We start from the raw sequence: 26,537 nt of genomic DNA on the forward strand, positions 1-26,537 counted from the left end.
ATGGTACTTCAGAGTTGTTTTAACTTGCATGTCTCTAATCAATAGTGACAGAGCATTTTCATATGACTATAGATAGCTTTAATTTATTTTTCTGAAAACTGCTTGTACATTTATCAGTTGAGAAATGGCTCTAATTTTTATAAATTTGACTCAGTTCCCTACAAATTTGAGAAATGAGTTTTTTGTCAGAGAAACTTACTGTGAAATTTTTTTCAAATTACTTGATTGTCTGTGATACCTCTTAGCTAAATATATTTTCCATGATTATTTTTTTTTCAATTAGGCCTGTTTCTGCTTTTGCATTGTATGAAATCATGATTGCCACCCCTGCCTTCTTCACTTTAGCTAAAGCATAATAGACTCTGCTCCAGCCTTTCATTTAAACACTGTATGCGTCTTTCTATCTCAGCTGTGTCTCTGTTAAACAAGATACTGTTGGATTCTAGTTTCTAATCTATTCTGTTATCTGGTTCCATTTTGTGGGGGAGCTCATTCCTTTCACATTCACAGCTATAAGTACTAAATGTACATTTCCTTCTATCCCACTTGGTTCTGGTTTATGTTCTCTCTCTCTCTCTCTCTCTCTCTCTCTCTCTCTCTTCTGTCCTTCCTCAAAATCTGCTTTGCTTCTGACCACTGCCTCCCTTAATCTATCCTTATGCCCTTCTCCTATTTTATCTAATTAAATGTGTGTGCATGTGTGTGTGTATTCTTCCCTCTTTGAACCAAGTCAATGAGAATGAACTTCAATCATTTCCCATCACACCTCCATTTCCATCACCACTGTAAAAGCTCTTCTTTGTTCACCTTTCTTTATTCTATCTCCCCCTTCCCTCCCCTTTCCCTCTCTTTATCCCTTTTCCTGACCCTTTCAATATTTTGAGATAAACCCGACATAATTGACTCACACCTATGTACTCTGTCCATCTAGATTGCTTCTAAATGCTCTAATAATGATGAAGTTCTCAGGAATTACATGTATTATCTTATCATATGGGAATATAAACAGTTTAACTTTATTGAGTCTCATGACTTTTTTTCATGTTTACCTTTTTATGTTTCTCTTCAGTTTTTTTTTGAATGTCAGATTTTTTTTTTAATTCAACTTTAGTCTTTTCATCAGGAATGCTTGAAAGTCCTCTATTTTATGAAATATCCACTTTTCCCTGGAAGAATTATGCTCAGTTTTGCTGGGTATATTATTTTTGGTTGTAATCTTAGCTGCTTTGCCCTCCAGAGTATCATATAAAAAGCCCTATAATGCTTTAATGTGGAAACTGCTAAATCTTCTGGAATCCTGACTTTGGCTCCATGATATTTGAATTCTTTCTTTCTGGTTACTTGCCATATTTTTACCTTTTCCTAGGAGCTCTGGAATTTGGCCACAATATTCTTAGGAGTTTTAATTTTGGGGTTTCTTTTAGAAAGTGATTAACAGATTCTTTAAATTTCTATTTTACTCTCTGAATCTAAGAGATAAGGATTGTTTTCTTTTAAAATTTCTTAAAAGATTATATTGATGCCCTTTCTTTGTTCTTGGCTTTCAGGTAGTTGAGTAATTATTAAATTATTTCTCCTGGACCTAATTTCCATGTCAGTTGTTTTGCTGATGAGTTATTTCATATTTTCTTCTACTTTTTTCATGTTTTTGACTTTTATTGTTTCTTGATGTCTCATGGAGTCATTAGCTTCCATTTGCCCAATTTTAATTTTGAGGAATTATTTCCTTCAGAAAGCTTTTGTATCTCCTTTTCCATTTGGCCAGTTCTACTTTTCAAGCAGCCCTTTTATTCAATGAATTTTTGTGCCTCTTTTACCATTAGACCGATTCTGTGTTTTGAGGTTCTATTTTCCTCAATTTGTTTTTGTGCCTCTTTTACCATTGACTCTCTTTTTATGATTTTATTACATCACACTCATTTATTTTTCCAAGTCTTCCTCTACTACTTGTATTTCTTTCTCTAACTCTTTCTCTAACTAGAGCTTTGCTCTAGTTAGCATTTTTCTTTGAGGCTGTGCTTGTAGCTGTTTCCAAGTTGTTATTTTCTTCTGAGTTTGTATCTCAGTCTTCCCTGCCTCAATAGTAGTTTTTTTTTTTAATGGTCAAATTCTTTTTTTTTCTGCTTACTTATTTTTTTCATCCTATTTCCTGACTTTGAACTGTATTTTAACATCATACTGTGCTCACTGGGGGTTGGATGATACTGTCCCAAACCTTGGTCTTTTTTTTTTGTGCTACTGTTTTCAGAGTTAGTTATGGGGGTCTGCAAGTTTTTGGTGCTTCCAAGGTATTGTGACTTAGGGAGAGGTGCTAAGAAGGACAGTTTGGCTGGATTTTAGAGTTCAAGATTGTTTAGAGTTGAAGAAAAGTATAATCTATTTGGAAACATAGTTTGTGAGGGTCGTTAAATGTCAAAGAGAATTTTCATTTGATCCATTGGACAAAAAGGAGCCACTGTGATCAGGAAAAAGACATGATCAATTTATGCTTTAGTAATATCAGTTTGGCAAAGCAATGTAGAATGGAGTAGAATGGGTAGAGTTTGTGACAGGGACACCCAAGTTTTTGTTTGTTATAGTTTAGTTATTTTCAGTCATGTCTGACTTTCTGTGACCCCTTTTGGGGTTTATTCAGCAGAGTTACTGGAGTGGTTTCACATTTCCTTTTACCATCCATTTTATAGATAAGGAAACTGAGGCACAACAGATTCAACTTTCTCAGGATAACAAATGTCTAGATTGGATTTGAACTCAGGTCTTCTTAATGCCAGGACCAGCAATGTATCCATTGCACCACCTAACTGACACACCAAATTAGGAGGCTACTGAAACTATCTCATTTCATGAAATGTAGATTTAGAGCTGGGGGGAGGAGCTATAGATTGACTAGCCTAGCCCCCTTATTTTGCAGATGAAGAAGCTAAGGACCAGAATGTGTAAGTCATTTTTCTAAGGTCATGTAGTAAGTCAATGGCAGAATAAAGATTTGATCTCAGATTCTCTGACTTCATTCTTCTGTATTAGAGCAAAACCTCATAATCCTTTCAGACAACTGCCCAGACACTATATCTTATACTTGCCTATTAAATTAAATGATTAAAATTAAAATGAATACAACCTTCAAGCAAAAGGATAAAACAAATGTTAATATCAGGGTCCATAGACCTAGGTATTCTGGATATTTAAATAAATGCAAAAGTATATCCTCAAGATCAAAGGACAAGATAGAGTTTCAGGGACTATTAAAAAGTTGTGACTTAATTATATTATTTTATTATACATTAATTAAAATCTAATGGGAAAAGATATTTCATCAAATTAACAATGAAATGTGCTTAAAAATGAAATTTTATAATTTTGCCATAAGTTTGTCTTGTTCAATTTTTAAAAAGTAAACTCTTTTGTTTACAGTTCAAGCATCATCTCATATCTTTTGTTTTTTTCTGTAGTTCCATCTCTGAGATGCTCTTGGCATTTTTGAGGTATTATTCATCCAGTCTTTATTAGATTTTGAGGAAGTCATCATTATGTCCAGTAAACTAAATCATCCACAGGTGCTGAATCTACAGAATGATTTACACAGGGTCATATGTAATTATTAATAGAACTTGACCTACCCCAAGTGATTTGGCTATTTTATCTAACTCTAGAAAGGAGAAAGGTTTTTTTTTAATATTATAATAAAATTAAAATTTAGAATGACCATAACATTTAAAAATGCAGATGTCTATTTTTTTTCAGTATCATGGGTCAAATTGAGTTTTCTACTTAGAGAAACACTAATCATTTGTATATGACGATGTCCCTAATCCACCATGAGCAAGTACTTGTAATTTGCCATGTCCAACATTCATTTTACAATTCAGGATAGCTGAGGTTTAGAGCAAGAGAGTACATAGTTTGCCCAAGGCTACCTTATGAGATAGTAATAGTTCTGGGACTAGAACCTAAATCTCCAACTGTAGTCCAGTGCTTGCTCATTCCAATTTTAATGGGATAGATTCTACTTACCACGTACATGCTCTGTAATATTTCAAGGGCACAAGTTTGAGCCCTATTTTAATTGCTTCATTTTCTGTAAAGATAAATGTTCTCTGATCACAGTAAGCACCCAGCCACAATGTGAAAAGCAGTCATATGGGATGGGATGAAAGTGAATAGATGAATCTGCAAGAAACCTTGCCCATCACTGGAAAAATAATCAAAGGCACGAAAATGAAATGAAGTTTCTTCTCTCCTTGTATTAATCACTTCTCTCTGTGTTTCCCTAAATTTGAAGGATCGAGAGTACATCCTTTCCCCAAAACTATGCATATCAACACGTAATGCATTGTAACCTTCATCAGTGGAAGGAATATCAACAAAGATAAAATTTCAGACCCATTTTAAATGCAGTTCTGAAATGAACCATTTACTTTAAAAATAATCTGTGGATTTTATGTTGCCCCTTAAAGTTTGTAAAATATTCTACAAATACTATTATGTTTGATCCTTACAGTGGGTCTGTGAGTCAAGTATTACAGGTTCTAACATTTTATTCATTTTACAAAAATGTAAATGAGGCATAGACAGGTTAAGTGACTTACCTATAGTCTCATAGCTGGTGTAAAAACCTACATTTGAACCTTGTTATCTCTTGACTCAAAGCCTAGAATATTTTCCATTAACATGTTTCCACTAGACGCTGCATTTCTACTCCCAACCACAAAGGATGGAAGATGTTTTAGTTTTCCTTATGGTTTCAATATTGTCCAATAATTGTAATGAAAGGTCATTCAATTAGTTCTTTAAAAGGTCATATTATGGTACAAATATTTTTTGCATAACAAACATCCACCATTCTTTACATATGAACAAACAAATGCATAATTCAGGAAAATATTTATGAGCTTATTATTTGCTTTATAAGTCCCCAGCTTATACTTAGATGAGCTAAATTTTTAAATAAATCATTCATGAGCCACTTTGTGTTATTGGTTTGTGCTTTATTTGTGATTTACAGATGCACTTTTGTGTGCTCTCTAAGCCTCAAAGATCATTTCTGAGTCTAAAATCATCTTTTGGGTATGAATGAAGGGCTTAAAAACTTTGATGACCTATAAATAAGGGATTACAAATAATTTGGTAAAGGGGAAAATACATTGGTCTTTTCTTTTTAAAAGAAAAAAAAATCTTAGAAATTTTTTTCGTCACTTTATAGGGAGATAATGTGTAACAATAATAACAATGAACATATATGTAGCACTTTAAGATTAACAAAGACATTTACCTTACAAAAGCCCTATAAGGAAGGTAGTCAAAGTATTATGACCAAAAGTAGAAATATTCTGATCATCGGGATACCTGATTTTTGCCAGTGCTGCCCCTAACTAGCTCTGTGACCTTAGGAAAACAGTTATAGATTTGAGGCCTGTATGGCCCAATGTTTAAAATGAAGGGTTTAGACTAGAATATTAGCATGTTTATTTCAAGTTCTAAGTGTTTATGTCCTCTGACTTCAAGATCAGCTATTTATAGTGGCTAAAATTCTCACATAGTTGTTCATTTCTCTGTTTCTTTGTGTCTGCACAGACAAAGGTGATTTTAATTCATGTGAACTATTTAAAAAACAATTTTAAAAAAAGTGTCTCTCCATTAAAGTGCTAGCCTAGTGACTCATGATGATTTGTTTATAATGGAAAACTGCCTCCTCAGTCCAGACACCATGACTAATTGGGGCCCATTATTATTCTTTTTTTTAGTAGATTTTTATTGCTATCTATTTTTTAGCATTTAATAGCATTTTATTTTTTTAATTACATGTAAAAATGGTTTTCAACATTTATTTTTGTAAGATTTTTATTTCAAATTTTTTCCCTTCCTCCCTTCCCAAGATAGTAAGCAATCTAATATAGGTTATACGTGAGTAATCATAAACATATTTCCACATTGGTCATGTTGTAAAAGAAGAATCAGAACAAAAGGAAAACACCATGAGAAAGATAAAAAAAAAATAGTATACTTCAGTCTGCATTCAGAATCCAGAGTTCTTTCTTGGAGCTAGAGTCTGCTAGTTTTCCCCTAGCTTTGCTAAGGCACGTAAAGGTTCTGGTGTTGGCATTTGCCTGCTCCACCATACTGGGGCTCAAGCTGTCCTGGGGGTTTGCTGAGGTGGGGCTTCCTGCTGGCTAGCCAGGATGCAGTTTGTATCACAAATCTTTTGAGATTGTTTTGGATCATTGTATTTCTGAGAAGAGCTAAGTCTATCATAATTGATCATTGCACAATGTTGCTGTTATGATGTTTTCCTGGTTCTGTTCACTGCATTCAGCCTCAGTTCATGTAAGTCTTTCCAGGTTTTTCTGAGATCTACCTGCTCATCATTTCTTATAGAATGATAGCATTCCATTACATTCATATACAACAACTTATTCAGCCATTCCTCAATTGATAAGCATCTCTTTAATTTCTAATTCTTTTCTACCACAAAAAGAGCCGCTATGAATATCTTTGTACATGTAGGTTCTTTTCCTTTTTTAATGTTCTCTTTGGTATACAGACCTAGTAGTGGTACTGCTAGATCAACAGGGATGACAGTTTTGTAGCCCTTTCTTCATAGTTCCAAGAATGTTTGGATCAGTTCACAATTCCATCAACAATGCATTACTGTTCCGATTTTCCCACATCTTCTGCAACATTTATCATTTTCCTGTTTTGTCATATTAGCCAATCTGATGGGTGTGAGGTGGTACCCCAGAGTTGTTTTAAATTTGCATTACTGTAATCAATAGTGATTTAGAACATGCTCTTCATTTGACTATAGATAGCTTTAATTTCTTCTTCTGAAAGCTGGCTGCTCATATCATTTGACCAGTTATCAATTAGTGGCCCACTATTATTCTGATGGGGTTGGATTGGAAATGGTCAATCATTATGCCCACCCCCATCTCAAATAGTGAGAAGATAACTTGTTGTCATGTGTAATGCCAGAAATGACCAGGCCTTGTTTTAAAGGCATTTCAATCTATTTCAGTTGGAGGATTAATCACGTTGGTGAAATAAAGAAAATAACAATATATTGAAGTAATTATGAAAAAGACCACTTACAAAATGAATTCAAACATTATCTTTCAGAACATTCAATTCTTAGAAAGTATAATTCCTACCAAAAGAAATACTCATTATATCTGTACATTTTCCATATATGTGGTATTATAATCTATCTTCATTACAGAAAAGTTATTCTGGGCTCCCAAATGTTATTTCACCAAAGCACAGGCCCTAGCAGGTGCTACAAAGTCTCTGACTATGGGCTGACTCTAGGGATGGGCTGTGTGTCTGTCATCCAAGAAACTGATAATCTAAATTGCAGTCTTTTCAGCAGATTGACCAGGGAATGAGAACTTTTCAGATGCATTACATCTCAAAGGTGTTTCGATGAAATCTATTAAGTTGTGGAGAGATTTCTTTTTTTTTTCTTTGTCAGCAGAGAGATAGTTCTTTGGAGAGCTAATATGTTTTAATATGTTTTTAAATGATTCAATTCAATTTACATTTTATACAAAACTAATTTCCATATATTAATGTCCCCATCCCTATCTATTTACCTATCCATCCATCCATTATCCATCTATCTGCCTATTTATCTGTGTCCTATCTCTAGGTTTTCCTCTTAAAACTGTTAATAAGTATATAAAGTTTCACATCCAGTTTTAAATTACCATTTGATGGGATGAAGCAGCTAAACTTTGCTGTTTTATCACTCTGGAATTGAGATATTCAGAATTTCATAAAACCAAAAGTATTGACAGTTCTCAAGAGAACTAGGCAATTTTGTTAAGATGACTATGAGTATTGTCCACTTTTTTTTTAAACTTTCAATAACTCAGACATGGTTCTTGATATTACAAGCATACATTTATGTTTTCTACAAATGGCCTTTAAATTTACTTAGTTTCAGAAGATAGCAAATCCGAAATGGAAGATGAGTACAAATATCATAAATGTTAAATAAATGCTTCATAGACTTCAGTTTTCCACAGAGCCTAAATGAATAGCGATTATGAAACCAACACAGAAAAGTAAATAGTTTAGGCATCATGGCGAAATGTGCTGCTTAACTATTCAAACTGTGTTTCGTATATTTAAATATGTTTTAGTTATAAGAGATGGGTAAATGATCTTTTGTCAGAAGGAAGTCAGTTTTGCTAATTGTCAGCAGATTTGCTTCACTGAAGTAGCAAAATTTAGGAAATAACTTTTCCATTATTTGGGAAAAAGAATTGTTTATTAGCCCATGTCCAATGAGGTGAGGGGAATCTACTTGATTTCCCTAATTACAGCTTCCTTCCCATCCCAATCCATGATAGCATCAATAATAATTGTCTAGTCTTTAATACTTACAAAGGATTTTCTGCTCAGTATTTCATTTGATCTTCCTAATAGTCCTATCAGGTAGAAACTCTATCTCTACTTATTATTTCCGTTTTACAGATATGGAAACTGAGGTTTAAAAAGGCTAAGTGGGTTGGACTTTTGGGAACTTGAGAAACTTGGAAGATTGGCAAGAAAGATCTGTCTCACTTGGGTAAAAGGGAAGGGCATTCTAAGACAAGAAGCATCCCAACTAGCCGGCAGGAAGCCCCATTTCAGCAAACCCCCAGGACATCCTAAGCCACAGTATGGTGCAAATGCCAACACCAAACCTTTATGCGCCTTTAATAGCTAGGGGAAAACTGGCAGACTCCAGCTCCTAGAACCACCATGTGCTTCAGCATAGCCGTGGGCAAATGGGTATCCTCTAACAGCCAGATCTCCACGTGCTTAAGCACAATTCTGGGCCAACAGGCTTCCTCCAGTGGCCAGACCTCCAAAGTACCTTGGTGTAGTCCTGAGGAAATGCAGAAATACCACACCAGGCCTCAGCACATGTCAGATACCACCACTAGGATCCCAGTTCAGAATCAGTTAAGCTGCCATATCCCTACAGCCTCCAGCAGCACTAGCCACTCTGCACCCCAACTCTTCAACACAGAACCAGAGATAAGACTCCCATGGCAGCCTCGGAGCAACATCAGTGCAGCACCAGGTAAATAACCAAGGCCTGTAGCCCCTGGTACAAGAAGCTTGAGACAGTGACCCTTCCATCCCAGATGCAGAGTTCAAATTTAAAAGAAAGGAAAAGGTCCAAAAAAGATTAGCAAAAAACAGCAAGAAGAACAACAGAAAAGAATCTGACCATAGAAAGTTACCATGGCAACAGGGAAGTCCAAGACACAAACTCAGAAGAGGACAACAGTGTCACAATACCTATGGGCAAAACCCCAAAGGAAAAATGGGAAGTCGTCTCAAGTCCAGAAACACATGGAAAAGTTCAAAAAGGAGCTTAAAATCGTGTAAGAGTGGTATAATAAAAATGGGGGAAAAAAAAAGAAAAAATGGGAAAAGAAATGAGAGTGATGCAAGAGAATTATGAAAAAAAAGTCAAAAACTTAGAAAACTGCTTGAAAAGTAAAATTGGCCAAATGGAAAAGGAGGTATAAAAATCCACTGAAGAAAACAATTTCTTAAAGAGTACAATTGGCCAAATGGAAAAGAAAGTACAAAAGCTAATTAAGGAAAACAGCACCTTAAAAGTTAGAATTTGTCAAGTAGAAGCTAGTGACTCTAGTAGACATCAAAAATCAAGCCAACAAATTCAAAGAATGAAAAAATGGAAGAAAATGCAAAATACTTCATGGGAAAAACAACTGACCTGGAAAATAGGTCCAGGAAAGACAATGTTACAATCATTGGACTACATGAAATCCATAATCAAAAGAAGAACCTGGACAGCATCTTTCAAGAAATTATCAAGGAAAACTTGCCTGATGTCCTGGAACCAGACGGCAAAATAGGCATTGAAAGAATGCACCAATCACCTCAGGAAAGAGATCCCAACACGAAAACTCCAAGGAACATTATAGTCAAATTTCAGAACTGTCAAGTTAAGAAAAAAAAATGCTGTTAAGTGGCCAGAAAGAATTCAGATATTGGGGAATCACAATCAGGATTACACAGAAATTGGCAGCTGTAGCATTAAAGGATCAGAGGTCATGGAATATGACATTCTGGAGGGCAAAGGAGCTAGGACTACAAGAGTCACCCAATGAAATTAAGCATAATACATCAAGAGAAAAAGAGGATGTTTTATGAAATAGAAGGATTTCAAGCTTTCATAAGAAAACCAGAACTGAACCAAAAATTTGATCTCCAATATCAAGACCCAAGAGAAGCATAAATAGGTAAAAAGGAGAAGGAAAACATAAGGGATTCAATAGAGCTCAACTGCATCCCTACACAGAAAGATGATACTTGTAACTCTTAAAAATTGTGTCACTAATATTACAGCTAGAAAACATATACATAGACAGATGGTATGGGTATAATGTGAATTTGAGGCAATGACATAAAAATTAAGGGATAAAAAAGCAGTAGACTGGGTGCAGAAGGAAGGGAGAGGTAGAATGGGGTAAATTATCTCACATGAAGAAGCACAAAGGACTTATTACAGTGGAATGGAAGACAAGAGAGTGGGCAATGGGCATTGCTTGAACCTTACTTTCATCACTATGGACTCAAAAAGGGAATCATACACAATCAGTTGAATATAGAAATCTATCTTACTCAACAGGCAAGGAGATCAAGTACGGAGGGTGGGGTGGGGTGGGGACTGACAGAAGGGAAGGCAGATAAGGGAAGGAGGGAGACAGAAGCTGAACACTATTGAGGAAGGAAAGGGTGAGAGGAGAGAGAGGACAAACAGGAGGAAGAATAGGATGGAGGGAAATGCAGTGGTAGTAATCATAACTGTGAATGTGCATAAAATGGAAGTGGTTAACAGAGTGGATCAAAAACCAGAGTCCTACAATATGTATTTTACAAGAAATACACTTGAAGCAGAGAGACAGATACACAGAGTAAAGGTAAGGAGATGGTACAGAATCTGTTATCCTTCAGCTGAAGTTGAAAAAAAAAAGCAGGGATAGCAATCCTTATCTCAGAGAAAGTAAAAGCGAAAATAGACCTAATTAAAAGAGGTAAGAAAGGAAAACCACGTCCTTCTAAAAGGTACCACAAGCAATTAATGGGGTAAAATATATACTAAACATATATGCACCAATTGTATAGCATCCAAATTCTTAAAGAAGTTAAGTGAGTTACAGGAAGAAATGGACAATAAAACTGTACTAGAGGGCATCTCCACTGTCCCGTCTCAGAACTTGATAAATCTAACCAAAAAAACAAGAAGGAAGCCAAGGAGGTAAATAGAATATTAGAAAAGTTAGATATGACAGACCTTTGGCATGATTTAGACATAAAGGATGACACCATCAGCAAATTAGAAGAGCAAGGAATAGTCTACCTATCAGATCTATGGTGAGGGGAAGAATTCATGACAATACAAGAAATAGAGAGCATTATAAAATGTAAAATATATAATTTTGATCATGTTAAATTAAAAAGCTTTTGCACATACAAAACCAATGCAATCAAGATTAGAAGAAAAGCAGAAAGCTGGCAAACAATCTTTGAAGCCAGTGTCTCTAATAAAGCCCTCATTTATGAAATATATAGAGGACTGAGTCAAATTTACAAGAATATAAGCCACTCACCAATTGATAAATGGTCAAAGGATAAGAACAGGTAGTTTTCAGATAAAGAAATCAAAACATCTATAGGAATATGAAAAAGTGCTCTAAATCTCTTTTGATTAGAGAAACATGAATAAAAACAACTATGAGGTACCACCTCGCATCTACCTATTTTGCTGACATGACAAAAAGGAAAATAATAAGTGTCAGAGAGGATGTGGGAAAATTGGGACACCAATGCATTGTTGGTGGAGTTGGGAACTGAAAAAACCATTCTGGAGAGCAATTTGAAAGTATGCCCAATAGGCAACCGAACTTTGCATACCCTTTGAACCAGCAAAACCACTACTAGTTCTGTGTCCCAAAAGGATCATACAAAAGGGAAAATAACCTACATGTGCAAAAATATTTATAGCAACCCTTTTTAATGGTGGCAAAATATTGGAAATTGAGGAGATGTCCATCAGTTGGGGAATGGCTGAACGAGCTGTGGTAAATGAATGTAATGGAATACTATTTTTCAATAAGAACTAATGAACAGGCAGATTTCAGAAAAACCTGGAAAGACTTGTATGAAGTGACACAAAGTGAAATGAACAGAACCAGGAAAACAGTGTACACAGTATCAGCAGCATTGTTTGATGATCAACCATGAATGACCCAGCTCTTCTCAGAAACACATTGATCCAAGACAAGTACAAAGGACTCATGAAGGAAAATGCTATCCATATAGGGATAAAGCACTGATGGACTCTGAATGCATATCGAAGTACATTTTTCACTTTATTATTTTTTTCTTTTGATCTATTTCTTCTTTCACAAGTATGACTAATATGGAAATATTTTTACATGATAGCACACATATAAGCCATACCAAACTGCTTACCATTTTCAGAAGAGGGGAGGCAAGGGAGGGAGAAAAAATTGGAACTCAAAACCTTGTAAAAATGAATGCCAAAATTTTCTTCATATGTAACTGAGGGGAAAAAAATACCATACACACACACATGCACACATACACACATGCACACACAGACAAAAGGTTAAGTGACTGCCAAAGCTCACGTAATGGGTAAGTGTCCCAGGTGAGATTCAAACACAGATATCTCTACTTCACATTCTGTACTCTTTCCACCCTTACATACTGTCTTCTTCAGGATCCAAGATTCACATACAGTTACCACATTTGAGTAAGGATAGGACATGTGATTTTCCTGATATAGTGAACTATAGATGTGGCAATTTTCTCTATTGATGCAGGTTGACATCTTTAAAAACCTGTAGTCTTAGAGAATTGCCTAGAAAACTAAGAGTTTTAATGATTTCTCTGGGGCCACATGCCAATTGTGTGTCAAAGGCAAGACTAGGGTCTAGGTCTTCCTGGATCCAATGCAAGCTTTTTATCCCCTATACATTAGTATCCCTTGGAAGGGGTTTCAACCACATGAACTTTCCTAAAACACTTCTTTAATCATTCTCTGCAGTTTCTCAAATATTCCATCCTTCCTTATTGCCCAAAATAAAAATTCCAAAATCATTATTGTAGCATTCAAGGCTTTCCATGATCTGATCTTTAAAACCGCCTTGTTTTTACTTCTTTCCTTACCTGCCCTCAAATGACCCAGCTTTTTGACTTTATTTGTTAGTATTCCCATAAACAAATTCCTTGACACTTTTATACTCACTTGGTGCTAAGTAGACCATATAGTTGTGGAACCTGCACTTTCTGACATTCCCATAAACCAATTTACTTTTCAACAATCAATAGTTTCTTTGATGTAAAATCCCATTTATCTCACACCAATACTGAGATATATAGTAGAAGTATAATTTTTCTGAATTTTAGAGACACAATTGTATGGTGGATAGAGCCTGATTGGTTGTTACTATAAGGCTACTATTCAGTGACCAATACAATTAATTATCATCAACAATAACTGGACCATTAAGTGATGATTTTTTTGGACATGCCTATATCACAATTTCTTTGAGTGATGAGGTTTGTTCATTCTTTGTTTAATTTATGGGTGACTATCTTCTTATCTCCTTTGGCAATCTGTTAAGGCCTATGGACCCTTTTGAATATATTCATAATTAAAGTAAATGCTAATTTTCAGTTAGATGTTAGTGAAAAATTGATGTTATTTTTCCCATCCAAGTGTGTAGACCTCTTGAAATCTATCCATTCACCTCTTTGGAGTCCATGGATGGCAAGATAGTCACACATAAACAAAGAACAAACAAACCCCATCACTCAATAAAGAAATTGCTATATAGGCATGGCCCCAAAAATTCATCACTTAATGTCCAAGTTATGTAATTTAAGTTTAAAAACTGATTTTACTTTATCAAAAGGAAGTAAATCAGAACAAGATTTCATTATATTCAAGTCCTCTGAGTAATTTACTTGTTCTCTCAGTGTCCCAGAAAACTCTAAGAAGTAGTTGCAGAATACTTGAATTCCATTGGTATGGCAAATTCCCTCACACAAATAAAATTACCAATTAACCACTTATTAACCCTTCAAACAAAGAAAAAAATGAGAATCTCCCTTTTACAGAGAGAACAAAGGAAGTTTGAGTACATTGTTAGTTTATTACAGAAACCTCCAAACATTTGCCCAGCTGAACCCCCATGACTAGAATATATGTTCTCCTTGCCTCTGCTTCTTGAAATGGCTAATGGTACAATAGGTGTTGCTATGGAGCATCATGTTCTATTATCTCCTCATTTTCTCTTCCCTTGGGCTAACAAGGGTAGAATTTATTTTTGAAGACATGCACTCACAACCTCAGTAGCACCATCTTCCAATGGCTCATTCTTTTAGGGGAAATCTAAGTGAGACTGGTGTTCAATTATTAAGGTTCTGCTGAGGGGAGTTAATAGATTATTTGTAAAACTCAACTGTAATTTAACAGCATCCCAGGAGATCTTTAACTGCCCATATCATGAAAAACAAAACCCATCACCACCATGCCTATGTATATACCTTCTGATCTCAAGTAACATGTCCACAGACAATGGAAACAAACTAATTCATAAAAAGAGAAGTAATGTTACAAAATACCCACAGCCATTTTGGATAGAAAAATAAGTATTTTTTTCAGCTCTGCCTAAACCTATGTAGGAAAAGAAGGAAGGAATAGCATACCCTTCAGCCCTTCAGCCAGAGGATATGATACACTACTAATAAGTCCTTCTTATAACTGAGTTCCTGCAGTCCTATCTGTATGCTGTGGATGAAATGCTGGCTTTCCCAGGGAGAAGTGAGAGAGGGCATCTATTTGTTTTCCAAACTGTTAATTAGTCTTTGCTCTGCTTTCAAGTATTTGTCTCCCTGGACTTCCAGCTATGTTTGTCTGCTCTCCTAGAGCACAAAACTTTTGCCATTACCAGATCTCATCTCTTCTAGAACTAATCTTCACACAACACTGATGGGTATTTCCTTCCCCTAAGGAACTAATTTTTTGGCCATTAAGGAGTAGAACATACTTCCTTCATTCAAGACACTATTTGGGTTGCATTTTCAATATGAGTTTTTTTTCCTGATTCACCCAGTTATTTAGGTATTCCCTTTCTTGAAATGAATTTGAATTTTAAATAAATAAACATATATATATGTATATATGCATATATATGTATTTATAATTATCTATGTACATGTTGTTTCCCCTTCCTAAAACCAGTCAAATATTAATCTCCTTGGAGGCAAGGACATTTTGCTTTTGTCTTCATATTCCCAATAGTTAGCAACCACAATAAAAATGATACTATGATACTACCTAAATTGATTTACAGATTTAGTTATATACAATGTTGTTACCAAGGAGATATTCTATAGAATTAGAGCAAAAACAAGTGAAACAACAACAGAATTCATCTGGATGATTAAAGGTCTAGAATCTTAAGAGAAATATAAGAAAAAGTATGAATGAAAGGAACATGGATTCACCAGGCCTCAAACTATTTTATAAAGCAATTGTGATTTTTTTGGTTAAAAAAAAAACAACAGGAAAATAGATTCATAGAAAAGACTAGATTAGCAATAAACTAAAGGAATTAAAAAAATAGTAGCTGGGTTTTATAAACCCAAGGGTAAAATTACTGGGAAACTAAGGAAGGGTCTGGATTCCTATTATGATTAAACCTACTGGGAAATCTAAAAAGCAGATGACAGACAGTAGGATTAGGAAAATATATTTTATGCCAATACATTACAATAAGCTTAATATGAATATATATGAATAATATTAATCCTGAGTGTAAAAGGTCATTATTAAAAGAAAGTAAAAAAGCAACAAAAAACCCAAGAATAAATAAGATCAGGTATATTTTGAAACTAGTTTAGGTAAAGAAGTCTTAATCAAACAATGAATAGAATTGATTATGAGAAAATAATAGACAAATATGATTGCATAGAAAAAAAAAGCTTAGCATCAAAAATATTAATAATTTAAGAACTTCTAGCATGGGGAAATGTTTGTATCATTAATATCTGATATCCAAGATAACTGACACAAAACACTAAGATTCATTTCCCAGTAGATAAGTGGTAATGAAATGTGAGCTTTTCAAAAGAAGATTTGCAAGCTACTATTTACAATGTATATATGTTCCAAATCACCAATAGTAAGAGAAATTATAATTAAAATTGCTCTGAAGTCTTTCCTGTAGAAACTGGCAAAGATGACAAAAGATGAGAATGCTCATTCTTGGAAGGTCTATAAAGGCAGATACATCAATGAACTATTGGTTAAGTTGTAAGGTAGTCTATGCATTCTTAATATCAATTTCAAGTTTTGCAAGAAAAGTTACTATTCATACACTTTGACCCAGGGATTCAACTATTGGGCTTTTGTCTCAACGAAGTAAATGCCAGAAACAAAGGTCCAAAATATGGAAACATATGAACAGCAATACCATTTGTGCTAGTAAAGAACTAGAAGTGAAGTGGGTGTCCATTGATAGAGGAATTGCTGAAAACACATGTGAGCGCAAAGAAATTTTGTTCTATTGTAATAAATCTTGAGTATGAAAAATTCACAGAAGCATAGAAAAGGTGGATGAGCTGAAACAGAACAAAATAAGTAGAACCGAAGGAAGATTATATTTTTCTGTGATTCACAGTTGTAAAAATTACCTTTATCACTAATAAAAATATTGGTATTTAAAAAAAATGAGGATTTTTGTTTGGTTTGGTTTAATTCAAGAAGATTAAGGTTTTTGAAAGCATTGCAAAATTTCCCTAATGCAGTGTAACTTAGGCCTACTTACTTGTTCATCGGCAGTGTCTATCAGAGATACTGATGGACCAACTATGTGGACTGTCCATCCAAAGGTACATCATAATCTAGGCAACAGGAATTATTCCTCTATTTGATTTTCCCTATGTAGTTAATTAGGTTTAACTCTTCTGAGTGATTTTTTGTAATTATGGATATCTTCAAGAAAGTACTGTGATATTCTACTCTCTTATCCAATTAGCACAATATCAACTGCTAACAATACTATCTGGAGGACCTTCCAGTGTCTAAGAAATTTTTCTTCCATTTTGCTTCTGTACTGGACTTTTATCCATGTTAGTTGTAAATGACTTTGGCAATTAAAAATATAACTAGTTTATGTTTCACTTTATACTTATAGTCATGATGTCATTAAACAAAGTTATTTTTATTATATGATACAAGGAATCTTATATAATTTTAATACTTCATTTATATATTTGTAATCCCACTACTTATCACCTTATTACATAATAAGTACTTAATAAATATTCCTCTCTTCCTTTTCCACTCTCACCTTTTCTTTTCTTCCTTCCTTCTTCCTTTTCTTTCTTCCTTCTTTCCTATATACTTCTCTCCTTCCTTCCTTTACTCCTTTTCTTCATCTGCATAACTTGAAGATATGTTATAGCAAGAGAATCTATAAAACGACATTTTCTCAAGTTATCTGAAAGAAGAAAGTACACCAATTCAATAAATTCAATTAAAAAAAATTATCAATCACCTACCACGTGTTGGAATATGTGCTCATTGCTGAGGAAACAAATAAGAAAAACAGCCTCTGCCCTCAAGGAGCTTACATTTTTTTTAATTTGGCACAGAAAATTTTGATCTATTTGACCTTCCCTGCTTTTGACTTCTCAGAATTTTTTGGTAACTCCTTAATCACCCCTTTCTTTACAGACCTCCCAAATTCCAGATGTCATTTTCCATCCCTTTAATCTTAGTTCATTCAATGTCTAGATCTGTGCTAACTGATAAATCTATCTTATTTACACTTGTAAACAACTGGTCTTCTCTTTCATGTTGTTGCTTTCATTTTGGTGTGACAAGGAAAGAGCACTTTTGATTATGCTTTAAGTAAAGAGTGGGAAATTGGCCAGCTCAGTGTTACTAGAGTTCTTTAAAGGCAGAAGTAGTAAGTTCACCATAATTGGAAGTCTTCAGGTAGAGACTAGATGATCATGTGTTCTGGAACATGTCAAAGGGATTGATCAGTTTAGTTATGATTGGATTGATTGATTCATTGTAGGTGTCCAGGCCTTGTTCACACATTTGATTATCTATTAGATAATCAAAATATATGCTTATATGGTTAAGGTATCAGGGTGTAGCATTTTGTCACCTACTTTAAGTTGGGTGGGATAGTTGTCTAAGTTGACACTCCAAAACCCTACCCAGACACTGTTATTCTGTGAATTTTTGCAGGTAGTCTTTTGACCTTCCAATACCTATCCTCTTCTCCATGACAACCTTAACCACAATCTCCTAACTCCTACCCTAAACATAAGAACAGGATTCTAGATCCTAGTTCTCTGAATAAATCCATCCACTAGGGGGATCAATACAAATAATTTTCTTAGGCTCTGTCATTGAATTATTCAATCATCTAACAAGCATTTATTAAATAGCTAATATGAGCCAGTCCCTAGGATTGTAAAGAATGAAAGGATGCATACTCTAAAAGAACTCACACATGGTAGGAGAATGACATTAAGTAGTTCTTAAATAAGTATATTGTTTCAAATATAAACCACTCCCAGGGGTAGAGCCAAGATGGCGGAGTAAATGCAGTGACTTGCTTGAGCTCCCCCCCAAAGCCCTCCAAATACCTGTAAAAATGGCTCTAAACAAATTATAGAGCAGCAGAACCCACAAAAAGAGAGTGAAACAAATTTTCACCCCAAGACAACCTGGATGGTTGATTGGAAAGGTCTATTGGGCTGCTGGGAGAAGAGCGCAGTTCAGCATGGGCATGCAGGAAAAGACCAGGCCTCAGCCAACCTGGAGCTGGACTTAGGGGACTGAATCACAGGCAGCTGTGGTGGTTGCCAGACTTCTCAACTCACAAATGCCAAAGACAACTTAGAAGGTCAGTAGGAAAGGTCTGTGACAACAGTAAGAGAGAAGCTTGGTCCCAGCACCAGTGTTAGCATAGCCCCAGGGCAGTGGCTGCTTCCAGACCTCTTGGCCCACTGACAGAGGGGGAATTGAGTGGCTGATGAGAGGGGGATTGCAGGGATCTCTTTGCCGGTGTTGAGGCAGTAATTTTTTGCTTTGCTGGTGCTTGGATCTGGGTCATAATTCTGGGTGGTGATTCTGGGGCAAGGAGAAGCACTGGCCTGGTGAAGCTTATAATGGCAGTACAGAGCAAATCCTTCTCACAGTTCCAAGGCAGAAAAGAGTGCTTATGGTCACTCATAGACCACAGCACAGTCAGGGAAGGAGTAAACACTTGCCATTGATCATACCAACTTGGAAGAACTGAAAACTTACAGGTCCCTAGTAGTATCTCTGAAAACAGCTGCACAAAAACCCCAAAGCTTGGGACAGTACATTCTTTACACTGGAAGCAGACCCTTACCTTAACAAAGAGTTTAAAACTTAAGTAATTGGCTGGGATCATGACCAAACTGTGCAAAAAAAAAAGTCAGGCCATAGAATCTTTCTTTGGTGACAAAGAAGATCAAAACATACAACCAGAAGAAGACAACAAAGTCAGAGCTCATACATCCAAAGCCTCTAAGAAAAATATGAATCAGTCCCAGGTCATAGAAAAGCTTAAATAGAATTTTGAGAAGCAAGTAAGAGAAGCAGAGGAAAAACTGGGAAGAGAAATGAGAGTGATGCAAGAAAATCATGACAAACAAGACAACAGCTTGCTAAAGGAAGCCCAAAAATATATTGAAGAAAAAAAAAACACCTTAAAAAATAGCCTAACCCAAATGGCAAAACAGGTTCAAAAAGCCAAGGAGGAGGAGAATGCCTTAAAAAGCTGAATTAGCCACATGAAAAATGAAGTCCAAAAGGTCCCTGAAGAAAATACTTCCTTAAAAGTTAGAATGGGGCAAATGAAAGCTAGTGACTTCATAAGAAATTAAGACTTTGTTAAAACAAAATCAAAAGAATGAAAAGATAGGAAACAATGAGAAACATCTCATTGGACAAACAATTAACCTGGAAAATAGATCCAAAAGAGATAATATTAAAAATATTGGACTATCTCAAAACCATGATAAAAAAAAAGAGCCTAGGCATCATATTTCAAGAACTTATCAGTGAAAACAGCCCTGATGTCCTAGAACCAGAAGATAAAATAGAAATCAAAAGAATCCACCAATCACCTGAATGAGTTCTCCAAAGGAAAACTCCTAGGGATATTGCAACCAAATTCCAGATTTCCCAGATCAAGGAGAAAATATTGCAAGCAGCCAGAAAGAAACAATTCAAGTATTGTGGAAACACAATCAGGATAACACAAGATTTAGCAGCTTCTACATTAAGAGACCAGAGGCTTGCAATATAATATTACAGAGGGCAAAGCAGATAGGATTATAGTCAAGAATCACCTACCCAGCAAAACTGAGTATAATCCTTCGGGGAAAAAAATGGATATTCAGTGAAATAGATGACTTTCAAGCATTCTTGATGAAAAGACCAGAGCTGAATAGAAAATTTGACTTTCAAATACAAGATGCAAGAGAAGCATGAAGATGGTAAAAAGAAAAGAGAAATGATAAGAGACTTATTAAGATTGAACTGTTTACATTCCTACACAGAAAGATCACATTTGTAACTCATGAGACTTTTGTCGATATTAGAGTAGTTGGAGGGAAAATATATGTATGTGTGTGTGTACACACACACACACATATACACACACATAGAAAGAGAGGGGGAGGGGCACAGGGTGAGTTGAAGAGGAAGGGGTGATATCTGGAGAATAAAATTAAGGTGTGAGAGAGGATTGTACTGGGAGAAGGAGAAAGAGATAGGTAGAATTGGGTAAAGTATCTCACATAACACAGACAAGAAAAGACTTTTACAGTGGAGGGGAAGTGGGGGAATGTGAGAGGGAATGAATGAATCTTATTCTCATCAGATTTGGCTTAAGGAGGGAATAACATGCACACTCAATTGGGTATGGAAATCTCTCTTACCCTACAGGAAAATAGAGGAGAAGGGGATAAGAGAGTTGAAGGGGATGATAGAGATGAGGGCAAATTGGGGTAGGTGGTAATCAGAAACAAACACTTCTGAGGAGGGACAGGGTCAAAAGAGAGAATAGAATAAATGGGGGGACAAGATAGGATGAAGAGAAATATCATTAATCTTTCACAACCTGACTACTACATGACTATACATGTATAATTTGTATCCAGTTACTTGCCTTCTCATTGAGGGTGGGTGGGGAAGGAGGAAGGGAGAAAATTTGAAGCCCAAAGTTTTAAAAACAAATGTTAAAAATTGTTTTCACATACAACGGGGAAATAAGATATACAGGAAATGGGGCATAGAAATCTATCCTGCCATACAGGAAAATGGAAGGGGAAGAGTATAATAGAAGGTGGGGGGTAGGGAAGACAGAAGAGAGGGCAAATTAAGGGAAGGGGTATTCAGAATACATGCCGTCTTGGGGTGGAGGGAGGGATGAGATGGGGAAAAATTTGGAACTCAGAATATTGTGGAAGTGAATGTTGAAAACTAAAAATAACTTAATTAATTTAAAAATTAAAAAAATATAAGCCACTCCAAATATAGGACATACTTTTAAACTGAGGTATCTTATATGGGAAATATATGTGTGCTATTGTATGTATATGTATATAGATCACACATACATATATACACATATGTACACACATTTTACATACACATATGTTGTATGGCTGTCTTGATGTGGCTTGCAGGGAGGCAAGAATAACCATATCTAAACCTTTTCTCCTTTCACTCTTCTTCAAGGGAAATGTTAATAACTGCTAGAAGGTGAAGCCAGAGGTTGGGACCTGAAGTTTGGCCAGCTTGTTCACAGAGAGAAGGAGTACCAGGTTAGAATTACATATATCTACTCCTTTAAATATTATGAGACTAGGGGGTATAGTTTTTAGGTTCAGTCTAAACTTCTGATTTTTCTTTCTTAATAAAGGAAGGCTTCAAGTGTAATTTTGCACCAAATACTTTTTCCAAAATGACACACACATAGTAAATAGCAAAGAAACTAATTTATCCAAGTTGATAGCTGAACAGAAAATCAGAGAAAATATAGTTACAAGAATATATACTAGGCAATACAAAATGAAGGAACTTCTTTGCGAGCTAGGTAATCAACTCAACCAAGAGTCCTAGATCTCACTCAAAGGAAGAATACCTCAAACTCTCTAGTGTAGCCAGCCATTCACAGGGCCATATTAGAGATCGCCAGCTCCTTTCATGTTGTTTTTTCCTCAGAGCCACTTCAGTTACTTGAGAGGTTGGCATCACATTTCTTTCTTGAACCTGGAAATTAGAAGATCCCAAGGGAGACTGGAGAGATTAACTCTCTCTTCTCTCTCACTTTCACCAATTCTACCTCTCACCTAAACATGAAGCATTCGTCCCCACCAATAAAGAGAGTTCTATACCAGTGGATTTTAAGGCATAAGTTACATACAAATACACATACCCACACACAAATGCATGCACACACATATTTAAGGTTATCACAATTTTCTTAGTGACTAGGATTTATTTTCTATATTCTTTTTTAAGGCAATAAGGGTTAAGTGACTTGCCCAAGGTCACACAGCAAGTAAGTGTCAAGCGTTTAGTCTGAGGCCAGATTTGAACTCAGGTCCTCCTTACTTCAGGGCCAGTGCTCTATCTACTGCTCCACTTAGCTGCCCCAACTAGGAGTTATTTTCATAGAACCAGAGACACCAATGATGTATGAGTCATCATTTTACTATGGCACACTAACTAGAATAATGAAAGTTTGAAGGTCTAAAATGGAACACTAGGGAGCAGAGCAGCAAAGGTAGAGCATTCCATAGAGCAGCACCAAAGGAAGGGGATTTTGAAACTAATAATACCACTAGCATTAATCACCATAATTTTGTGTGAAACATTCTGCTTATGGTAGAAAGAAAGATAAGGTCAGTTATTCTCCTTTGGAGAGATTGGCCTTGGATTTTTTGTATCTAGGTTCTACCAACTTGTCCAGAGCTGTAAGTCATAAATGAATTAAGGATGTATGAGTCCTTTGTCTCTCCCACAAGAGGCAGCTACTCCCTCTCTAGTGCCATGACGTTTTTTAGAAATAGAAAACCAATCCCACTTTCTCAGATACCACAAGCAAGGGAACTAACCAGTGGCCAAAAAATATTCCATTTTCATTTACAGCTTCATAAGCACAATTCAGTAAGCAGAAACCTATCAATTTTTGATAGGTTAATATAATTTTTAGAAGAAATGATTTCAAGGGACAGCCATATGGTGCAATAGATAGAGCACAGGCCCTGAAGTCAAGAGGACCTGAGTTTAAATCCGGCCTCAGACCAAATACTTAACACTTACTACCTGTGTGACCCTGGGCAAGTCACTTAACCCCAATTGCTAAATAATAGAAAAAAGTAAAAAAAAAAGAAATGATTTAGAAGAGTGTGGCTAGCAAGACACTTATGGCAAAGAAAGAAAATGAATGAATAAAAATGAAATTATATGGGAAACTGGCATTCCATCCCTGGAGAACACAATCTACTCAAAAGGCATATATACATGTTAAAAAATGACACCAATGATAGACTATTCCAGTTCCATTTGGAGCTGTCTATTAGTTTATTAAGGATTTCAAAATTTGTTTTATGAGTAGCAACAGAAAATTTGATGAGAAAAATGAGGTAATGTTTTTTCTCAGAATATTCATTTGTGAAATAAGGTTTTAGTGAAGGGATTTGAGAAATGAATATAAGGTAGATTTTTTTTAAAATAAGAAACTACGTCATGAGTCACTCAGTTGAAAAGCATAGAGAATAGGATATTCTGCTCTGTTTATTGTTTGTTGGATACAAAAAAAACCAACTAAAACTTTTGAATTGGCAGAGCAAAACAAATTTACTGTCTCCCTTCCCAAAGAGATTTTCCCATGTCTATGTTAAGATCACATAAGAGCCTTTGATAAATAGAACCTTAACTCTATTCAGCCATTCCTCATTACACACATCAATCAAAGAATAAGACAGCATATATGATCATCAAAGGTGTGTGTTACTGTCATGGAGGATGTACTAGACAAGACCCAAATGGAAATGAATCCCAAAATCATAGATTTATATTTGAAGGGGCCCTAGAGTTCATCTAATCCAACTCCCTCATTTTACAGATGAACTGATTTTGTTAGAAAATGTAGAAACATAAATTGATATGTAGGCTGTAACTTTCTGTAGTCATGATCAATATTAAATAAGTAGTATAAGTGCCTCCCCCTTCCACAAAAGAATGCCAATGTGTTTACCATGCTTAGGTATTTGTATGTACTTACGTATACACAGTATTTCTCCCAATGTAATATGAGCTAAAGAACAGGAATTGTTTTAGTTTTATGCTTGAATCCCAGGGTTTACCCCATGGCTTGGCACACATATAATGCCTGATAAATGCTTATTGATTGATCTATCAAGAGATATCACAGAAGAAATATATGAAAACAAAAGGAAATAGTCTTGTTTGTGGTAAGTGATAACAGATGAATAGGCCAAGTTTTGTGGGACCCAGGAAACATAAAACAACACAGAGGAAAGCTTACAATATGTTTGGTAGATGACCTATAAAGGAAATGTAGGGAAAAAATGGAAAAGAATTAGCCATAGTGAAAAGATATGGACAGATTGCAAATTGTGCTGAGATAGAAAATACCCAGACTGATCAATAAACAGATCAATAGAAACATTAACACATAACTATTTGGTTAACACTCATTCCATGAATGGAATATATATTTTCCAATATAGTTGAAACATTTCTTCAAAGACAAAATTCCCTATGTTGCTAATAATTGAATTTTTTTAGATATGAATGAAATTAGCCTTTTAGATATGATCCAAAAAACTCAAATAGCTAAAGATGAGAAGCTAAGAATTTCTAAACCTAATATTTTTTTGACTCTGTGTTAAATCACAGTTATGTTTCCCAAGGAAGAGTTTGAAAGTAAGCATATAGCAAATGTCTATAATATTGAGAAGAAGGAATAGAGGCAAAGACCAAAGCTGCTTTAAAATGAGACAAAAACTTATTAAATTGAAAAGCCTTCAGAGAATCATATTGCAAGCTAGAGACATGGAGACTATTGCTAAACATGAGGGGATGGACACTCTATAAGGGGTTCAAATTCACATCATCTGTATTATTTGGAAAATAATAATGGGAAGGGAAGATAGCTTATTTATTGACAGCAAACAAAAGAAAAATTAATATAAGCACATTCTAGGATTTTCTGGAACATGCTTTTAACAAAAAATGGAGCCAAATGGAGCCTTGTCTCCAGGTGGAGTTTTTTCTCCCTGAATGACACAATAATAGCAATAGTAAATAGCAATGACAACAAAAAAAGGGATATCTTTTGAGGTGCCTCCAACTTTCTCATGGAAAATAAACTGAAAAGTAAACACATTTTTGGTGTTGTTTTAATGACCAGTCTTTCCTACAGAATATGAAACAAGCAATTATACAGTCAATGACAACCTTATGTGAGATCTCCCCACTATCTACTCCCTCCTGAGGAAGCCCATTCCACTTTAAGATAGCTCCAGTTATTAGAAAGCTTATTCTTATAATGAGCTAAAATTTGCATTTTGCCTCTCCCACCCTTTGCTTCTAATTCCAAGCTCTGAGACAAAGCAGACTGTTCCTAAGCCCTCTTCCAGTACTTGAGGATAGCCTATAACTATATGTTAAATAGAAGGACAATTTTGTTTAGAACATCACCATGCTACATATTTGGAGACAGATGATGTGTATTTGAATCTCATTTATGATTCATGCCACCTGGGTGACCTTGGACACATCAGTAAATTTGTGTGTTTGGCTGTAATAACTCTTTAATCCATCTACTAAGATTTAGAATGTTAGAAATCAGTTCAGGGGCTGTCCATACACATGAAAGTATATCTGTACGCATGAAAACCTTCTGCAGTGCTGAAGACAGAATCATCTTTCATAAGAGACAAAGGAGCTAGTAATGTAACAGGTTTCAGAATCAGAGATATTAAAGCTAAGCAGTAAAGCCCCCACCCACCCCACAATGCCAGCCCTAGATATTATGTTACCATTAATGCAAAGCAAGATTATATTACCTTTTTTTGGAAAGTCACTTTTGGTGAGCTTCAAGAAGAAATTACCAACTCTTTTGCTCTTTTTTCTTTTTCTTTTTTTTTTCTTTCTTTCTGGCTATTGCCACACCTTTGACTGCCTTTAGCTTACTGAGAATCTCCCCTGTTAGAGATCTTGAGGGAATCTAAAAGTGATGAAATTAAAATTATTTCTAATTTTTTTTCTTGTTAAAACTGTGATCAAATCTTTGGGAGAGGTGGTTGAAATTGTTGACATAAATGGCATATGGGATTTGTTTTGGGATTGATTTTGATTATCCATGAGATCTCTTTCTCCTATT

The 26,537-nt window shown here is 35.3% G+C and overlaps 1 protein-coding gene across 1 annotated transcript in view; it reads left to right on the forward strand.

Moving 5' to 3' along the window:
- The first annotated feature begins 8,742 nt into the window (after positions 1 to 8,742).
- The window catches only part of LOC110214718 (glutamate decarboxylase 1-like), a 65,392-nt gene continuing 47,597 nt past the window's right edge, over positions 8,743 to 26,537 (forward strand). The window contains 1 exon segment of the mRNA XM_078151773.1: positions 8,743 to 9,067. Coding sequence (XP_078007899.1) covers positions 8,743 to 9,067 — 325 coding nt within the window.

This window comes from Phascolarctos cinereus, unplaced genomic scaffold (genome assembly GCF_003287225.1).
Source record: "Phascolarctos cinereus isolate Bilbo 61053 unplaced genomic scaffold, phaCin_HiC Scaffold_4;HRSCAF=312, whole genome shotgun sequence".
NCBI classification, from domain to species: domain Eukaryota; kingdom Metazoa; phylum Chordata; class Mammalia; order Diprotodontia; family Phascolarctidae; genus Phascolarctos; species Phascolarctos cinereus.